General features: G+C 56.0%; 1 protein-coding gene across 1 annotated transcript; it reads right to left on the reverse strand.

Annotated features, from left to right (window-relative positions):
* Positions 1–1,777: 1,777 nt before the first annotated feature.
* LOC309649983 (uncharacterized protein SPEM3-like) lies at positions 1,778–4,300 on the reverse strand (the record flags this gene model as incomplete). The annotated part of the gene is given in 6 exon segments (XM_082440691.1): positions 1,778–3,076; positions 3,162–3,305; positions 3,406–3,839; positions 3,958–3,990; positions 3,993–4,014; positions 4,163–4,300. Coding segments are annotated over 6 exon segments (2,070 nt in total).
* Positions 4,301–7,926: the final 3,626 nt, after the last annotated feature.

The following is a 7,926-nucleotide window of genomic DNA, read 5'->3' on the forward strand; positions in this document are numbered from 1 at the left end:
GGGGCAGGCGGAGTGGAAGCACGTCCACCTTGCTCATCCTGCGGAGCTTGGAAGTTGTCTCTTGCCTAGAGTAAAAGGTGGCTCGGGACTTTAAGGCTGTGACCCGAGGGGCCTCGCCAGCTCCCACTACCCCCTCCTTCCACAGTCCCCGTGGAGCCTCCATGGGAGCCCCAGCCCGTCCACACTGAGGCGGCATCCAGCAGCACCCAGAAGCCTTCTTATGTTTTGTGACTGGTATCCAGGAGTCAAGGTGGTTTGGGTGCCCGAGCAGGAAGCTTGGGCGATGGCGGAAGCGGGAAGAAATTCTTGAGCACAGGTTCTTGGGATCCACGGAGCAGCGCATGCACATGCGATGGCTGCCTACACAGCTGGCTTGCTTGTCTGCGGGGAAAGGCGAGATGGGACAGGGCCTGGGTTCCTAAGGGGCTGAGAATCGAGGCAGGGATAGAAGAAAGGGGACAGACCCACGTCCCCTGAGCCCACGCTGGCGCCCACTCACCTTTGGGGAAAATATGATTGAAAAGTGTCCGCATGAGCTCTTCAGATGCCTCCAGAGCTGAGGGAAGCAGGGGAGGGGGTAGGCCGGGAGCAGGGTGAGCCCTGAAATCCAACCCTTGTCCGGCCACACCCCTGCAGCCCTCCCACCTCAGCCCCTTCAAGACCCCAGGGCTCCCCCAACCCCACTGCCCAGATCCTGCCCTGACCAGAGTCACCACGTTGATCCCCAAGTTGAGCAAGATGAAGCTGCCCAGGATCAGAAGAATTGAGTCTCCTAGGTCCTGGCGTTTCCTGGGGTTGGTGCCAGAGCACGGCTGGGCTCGGTAGTGGGTTTGTTCACCCATGGCCGGGAGTCCCAGGGGTCTCTTTCCCAGGGGTGTGTCTCCACAGTGAACTAGGCCTACGTCCATGGGCAAGAAAATTAAGTGGAGACACCTCGAAAAATTAGAGGCCTATGAAGGAGGGGACCGTCAGAATCCAAGGCTCAATTTGGGGAGCCTAAAACACAAGGTTTCCTAGTCACTGACCAAGAGAGGTCTTCTCCCTCAGTAACCAAGAGCCCCAAACACAGCCCAGAACGGGGGAAGCAAGTTTCCATGCCTCAGGTCGTGACCCAAGAGACCAGATCAAGAAAACTGAAGCCTGGGCTCTTTCTCACAGTCTGGGGAAATCAGGTGTTGGGTGTCCTCGCCTACATCTTACCTCCTCCCCAGAGGGTGGCTTCTGAGCCACCCTAAAAAGAACTAAGTTCTCTGGGCTCTGGGGGAGCTTTAAGATGCTGGGGGTGGTTGACAGGGAAAGGAAAATTGCTCTAAACTCTGAAGCACTGCTCTCCAATAGCATTTTCCATGATGATGGAAACGTTCTAAATCTGTGCTGTCCAATACAGTATCCGCTAGCTCCATGTGACTACTGAGCACTTAGAAGCTCATGACACTGAGGAACAGAATTTTTTTCTTTTTTGGCCAAGCCATGAAGCTTGCAGGGACTGAGTTCCCCGACCAGGGATTGAACCCCGGCCACAGCAGTGAAAGCGCCAAGTCCCAACAACTGGACCACCAGGGAACAGAATTGGACGCCAGGGAAATTCTGTTTACTGAGGAAGAGAATTTTTAACTTTTTAACTTAATTTTTAACAGAATTACATTTCCTTAATTTTAACTAATTTATATTCTAATAGGCATATTTGGCTAGTGGCTACTGTAATTGACAATGCAGCTCTAGGGCCTTGGGGATAACGGATTTAGCTAGACAGCGATGGAGGGAAAGCAGGGATAGCTTAGGTCCTCATCAGGCCCTGTGGGATGGGGCTGGGGTGGATGTCCTCACACAAGCACAGAACACTTCTCTTGTCTCTTGATTCCTCATGCATATCTGTCCCCTGATATCCCCACTCCTTGATGGTCTCCGGTGAGTTGTTGGATGTCTCTCGGTGAAGGCGCCTGGGAGACAGAGCTTCGCACTTGTCCCTGCCCGCTCTGAACTGTCCCTGGCAGGCTTCAAAGACCCCATGCCCTAGCTGGGTGCCTGACCCAGGACAGTAGGGCTTCCAGCTGGTTTTGGGAGGCGTAGACATCTGGCGATAGTTCTGGCAGGCTGGAGGAACTGTATCCATGGGGTGGTACACCCAGTCTTGGCTGCCTGCTCGCCGGGAGGATGATTGCAGCTCAGTCAGCTCAGGTACCTCTGAGAAGGTTTGCAGGTCATTGTAGGTCAACTGAGCCTTGGGAGAGCAGGAGTTCTGACTGGGTGGGACAGAAGTCCATGGTATGTGCTGCCCTGCATCCTCCTTTCGAGGCACTGCCTCAGATCTAAATAACTTTCGGGTCTGATGTGGGTCCAAAGCTTGGACAGAGTCAGTTCCTAGAGGGTTCTTGTGGAGGCCTGGATTTGGGGTAAGGCCTGGTTTTCTGCAAACTGTACAGTCTTTTAAAGGTCCTAGGGTCCTTTGGAGGACACAGCCTTGGTTGAGGCCTAGACTCTCATGAACTTCAGTTGATTGGGGCTGGTTTGGGGTTTGAGACGTCGTGGCTAACTGGGGAGGGATGGGGCCCTGGGAAGAGAGGACAGACGGAGGAGACTTGGAGGTTGGGGGAAAGGTGGGGGGTTGTATTAAGGCGGAGGGCTTCTGGTGGTTGCTGTGTTGATGAAGGACAAAGGATCCGGGAGAAACAAGAGGCAGAGAAAGAGTGCATGGTGGAGGCATGGCGCATGGTGAGCTCTGGGCACTGGTTGGAGAATGGAAGCAAGGTTGAGAAGGTGCAGCATCCTTGGAGTACACCAGGAATTTGGGGTAGACTGGAGCCTGGGGGTCCGTGTTTCTCTTCTCAGAACTGCAAGGATGGAAGCTGCAGTAAGGGAAGGTCTTGGACTGCACAAATTTGTCTTTGGCATCATTTGAGATCTTCCAGTCCATATTCCCCAACTCCAGGTAACCCAGTATGGATCCTGTGGAGGGCTTGGCACTGTCCCCACTACATTGCTTCAGTGTTTGCTCAGCTGTACCAGAGCTCACCAGACCATGCCCCTCTTGGGGCCTGGAGACGGTACCCAAGTCCTTTCTGGAGTACCCAGAGTTCTGAGGCAGACACACATGGACCACGTTCTGTCTGGGCCTTGGGGGTGGTGTGCTCAGGGGGGTGGAACGTGGAGCAAGTCTGGGCCTGAGGTGGGGCGTGCTCAGAGGGCTGGGTTGAGGAGAAGTTCTGGGCCTTGGCAGGTGTGCGCCCAGTGGGGTCCACTGGGGAGAAGGCCTGGGCCTGGGCGGAAGTGTGCTCATGGGCATGGCCTCGGGAGCAGTTCTCGTCCTGGGGGGGGGGGGGTGTGCTGAGGGGAGTGGGCTGAGGAGAAGGTCTGGGCCTTGGCAGGAGCATGCGCAGGGGGCTGAACTGGGGGGCGGGTCTGGACCCGGCCTGGGGCCTGGGCTGGGTCATAGTCTGGGGTCTTCGTCTTGCTCTCTTGGGGCAGGCGGAGTGGAAGCACGTCCACCTTGCTCATCCTGCGGAGCTTGGAAGTTGTCTCTTGCCTAGAGTAAAAGGTGGCTCGGGACTTTAAGGCTGTGACCCGAGGGGCCTCGCCAGCTCCCACTACCCCCTCCTTCCACAGTCCCCGTGGAGCCTCCATGGGAGCCCCAGCCCGTCCACACTGAGGCGGCATCCAGCAGCACCCAGAAGCCTTCTCATTTTTTGTGTCTGGTATCCAGGAGTTAAGGTGGTTTGGGTGCCCGAGCAGGAAGCTTGGGCGATGGCGGAAGCGGGAAGAAATTCTTGAGCACAGGTTCTTGGGATCCACGGAGCAGCGCATGCACATGCGATGGCTGCCTACACAGCTGGCTTGCTTGTCTGCGGGGAAAGGTGAGATGGGACAGGGCCTGGGTTCCTGAGGGGCTGAGAATCGAGGCAGGGATAGAAGAAAGGGGACAGACCCACGTCCCCTGAGCCCACGCTGGCGCCCACTCACCTTTGGGGAAAATATGATTGAAAAGTGTCCGCATGAGCTCTTCAGATGCCTCCAGAGCTGAGGGAAGCAGTGGAGGGGGTAGGCCGGGAGCAGGGTGAGCCCTGAAATCCAACCCTTGTCCGGCCACACCCCTGCAGCCCTCCCACCTCAGCCCCTTCAAGACCCCAGGGCTCCCCCAACCCCACTGCCCAGATCCTGCCCTGACCAGAGTCACCACGTTGATCCCCAAGTTGAGCAAGATGAAGCTGCCCAGGATCAGAAGAATTGAGTCTCCTAGGTCCTGGCGTTTCCTGGGGTTGGTGCCAGAGCACGGCTGGGCTCGGTAGTGGGTTTGTTCACCCATGGCCGGGAGTCCCAGGGGTCTCTTTCCCAGGGGTGTGTCTCCACAGTGAACTAGGCCTACGTCCATGGGCAAGAAAATTAAGTGGAGACACCTCGAAAAATTAGAGGCCTATGAAGGAGGGGACCGTCAGAATCCAAGGCTCAATTTGGGGAGCCTAAAACACAAGGTTTCCTAGTCACTGACCAAGAGAGGTCTTCTCCCTCAGTAACCAAGAGCCCCAAACACAGCCCAGAACGGGGGAGGCAAGTTTCCATACCTCAGGTCGTGACCCAAGAGACCAGATCAAGAAAACTGAAGCCTGGGCTCTTTCTCACAGTCTGGGGAAATCAGGTGTTGGGTGTCCTCGCCTACATCTTACCTCCCCCCCAGAGGGTGGCTTCTGAGCCACCCTAAAAAGAACTAAGTTCTCTGGGCTCTGGGGGAGCTTTAAGATGCTGGGGGTGGTTGACAGGGAAAGGAAAATTGCTCTAAACTCTGAAGCACTGCTCTCCAATAGCATTTTCCATGATGATGGAAACGTTCTAAATCTGTGCTGTCCAATACAGTATCCGCTAGCTCCATGTGACTACTGAGCACTTAGAAGCTCATGACACTGAGGAACAGAATTTTTTTCTTTTTTGGCCAAGCCATGAAGCTTGCAGGGACTGAGTTCCCCGACCAGGGATTGAACCCCGGCCACAGCAGTGAAAGCGCCAAGTCCCAACAACTGGACCACCAGGGAACAGAATTGGACGCCAGGGAAATTCTGTTTACTGAGGAAGAGAATTTTTAACTTTTTAACTTAATTTTTAACAGAATTACATTTCCTTAATTTTAACTAATTTATATTCTAATAGGCATATTTGGCTAGTGGCTACTGTAATTGACAATGCAGCTCTAGGGCCTTGGGGATAACGGATTTAGCTAGACAGCGATGGAGGGAAAGCAGGGATAGCTTAGGTCCTCATCAGGCCCTGTGGGATGGGGCTGGGGTGGATGTCCTCACACAAGCACAGAACACTTCTCTTGTCTCTTGATTCCTCATGCATATCTGTCCCCTGATATCCCCACTCCTTGATGGTCTCCGGTGAGTTGTTGGATGTCTCTCGGTGAAGGCGCCTGGGAGACAGAGCTTCGCACTTGTCCCTGCCCGCTCTGAACTGTCTCTGGCACGCGTCAAAGACCCCATGCCCTAGCTGGGTGCCTGACCCAGGACAGTAGGGCTTCCAGCTGGTCTTGGGAGGCATAGACATCTGGCGATAGTTCTGGCAGGCTGGAGGAACTGTATCCATGGGGTGGTACACCCAGTCTTGGCTGCCTGCTCGCCGGGAGGATGATTGCAGCTCAGTCAGCTCAGGTACCTCTGAGAAGGTTTGCAGGTCATTGTAGGTCAACTGAGCCTTGGGAGAGCAGGAGTTCTGACTGGGTGGGACAGAAGTCCATGGTATGTGCTGCCCTGCATCCTCCTTTCGAGGCACTGCCTCAGATCTAAATAACTTTCGGGTCTGATGTGGGTCCAAAGCTTGGACAGAGTCAGTTCCTAGAGGGTTCTTGTGGAGGCCTGGATTTGGGGTAAGGCCTGGTTTTCTGCAAACTGTACAGTCTTTTAAAGGTCCTAGGGTCCTTTGGAGGACACAGCCTTGGTTGAGGCCTAGACTCTCATGAACTTCAGTTGATTGGGGCTGGTTTGGGGTTTGGGACGTCGTGGCTAACTGGGGAGGGATGGGGCCCTGGGAAGAGAGGACAGACGGAGGAGACTTGGAGGTTGGGGGAAAGGTGGGGGGTTGTATTAAGGCGGAGGGCTTCTGGTGGTTGCTGTGTTGATGAAGGACAAAGGATCTGGGAGAAACAAGAGGCAGAGAAAGAGTGCGTGGTGGAGGCATGGCGCATGGTGAGCTCTGGGCACTGGTTGGAGAATGGAAGCAAGGTTGAGAAGGTGCAGCATCCTTGGAGTACACCAGGAATTTGGGGTAGACTGGAGCCTGGGGGTCCGTGTTTCTCTTCTCAGAACTGCAAGGATGGAAGCTGCAGTAAGGGAAGGTCTTGGACTGCACAAATTTGTCTTTGGCATCATTTGAGATCTTCCAGTCCATATTCCCCAACTCCAGGTAACCCAGTATGGATCCTGTGGAGGGCTTGGCACTGTCCCCACTACATTGCTTCAGTGTTTGCTCAGCTGTACCAGAGCTCACCAGACCATGCCCCTCTTGGGGCCTGGAGACGGTACCCAAGTCCTTTCTGGAGTACCCAGAGTTCTGAGGCAGACACACATGGACCACGTTCTGTCTGGGCCTTGGGGGTGGTGTGCTCAGGGGGGTGGAACGTGGAGCAAGTCTGGGCCTGAGGTGGGGCGTGCTCAGAGGGGTGGGTTGAGGAGAAGTTCTGGGCCTTGGCAGGTGTGCGCCCAGTGGGGTCCACTGGGGAGAAGGCCTGGGCCTGGGCGGAAGTGTGCTCATGGGCATGGCCTCGGGAGCAGTTCTCGTCCTGGGGGGGGGGGGGGTGTGCTGAGGGGAGTGGGCTGAGGAGAAGGTCTGGGCCTTGGCAGGAGCATGCGCAGGGGGCTGAACTGGGGGGCGGGTCTGGACCCGGCCTGGGGCCTGGGCTGGGTCATAGTCTGGGGTCTTCGTCTTGCTCTCTTGGGGCAGGCGGAGTGGAAGCACGTCCACCTTGCTCATCCTGCGGAGCTTGGAAGTTGTCTCTTGCCTAGAGTAAAAGGTGGCTCGGGACTTTAAGGCTGTGACCCGAGGGGCCTCGCCAGCTCCCACTACCCCCTCCTTCCACAGTCCCCGTGGAGCCTCCATGGGAGCCCCAGCCCGTCCACACTGAGGCGGCATCCAGCAGCACCCAGAAGCCTTCTCATTTTTTGTGTCTGGTATCCAGGAGTTAAGGTGGTTTGGGTGCCCGAGCAGGAAGCTTGGGCGATGGCGGAAGCGGGAAGAAATTCTTGAGCACAGGTTCTTGGGATCCACGGAGCAGCGCATGCACATGCGATGGCTGCCTACACAGCTGGCTTGCTTGTCTGCGGGGAAAGGTGAGATGGGACAGGGCCTGGGTTCCTGAGGGGCTGAGAATCGAGGCAGGGATAGAAGAAAGGGGACAGACCCACGTCCCCTGAGCCCACGCTGGCGCCCACTCACCTTTGGGGAAAATATGATTGAAAAGTGTCCGCATGAGCTCTTCAGATGCCTCCAGAGCTGAGGGAAGCAGTGGAGGGGGTAGGCCGGGAGCAGGGTGAGCCCTGAAATCCAACCCTTGTCCGGCCACACCCCTGCAGCCCTCCCACCTCAGCCCCTTCAAGACCCCAGGGCTCCCCCAACCCCACTGCCCAGATCCTGCCCTGACCAGAGTCACCACGTTGATCCCCAAGTTGAGCAAGATGAAGCTGCCCAGGATCAGAAGAATTGAGTCTCCTAGGTCCTGGCGTTTCCTGGGGTTGGTGCCAGAGCACGGCTGGGCTCGGTAGTGGGTTTGTTCACCCATGGCCGGGAGTCCCAGGGGTCTCTTTCCCAGGGGTGTGTCTCCACAGTGAACTAGGCCTACGTCCATGGGCAAGAAAATTAAGTGGAGACACCTCGAAAAATTAGAGGCCTATGAAGGAGGGGACCGTCAGAATCCAAGGCTCAATTTGGGGAGCCTAAAACACAAGG

Source organism: Balaenoptera physalus (assembly GCF_965194825.1).
Source record: "Balaenoptera physalus genome assembly, chromosome: 20".
In the NCBI taxonomy this organism is placed as follows: Eukaryota; Metazoa; Chordata; class Mammalia; order Artiodactyla; family Balaenopteridae; genus Balaenoptera; species Balaenoptera physalus.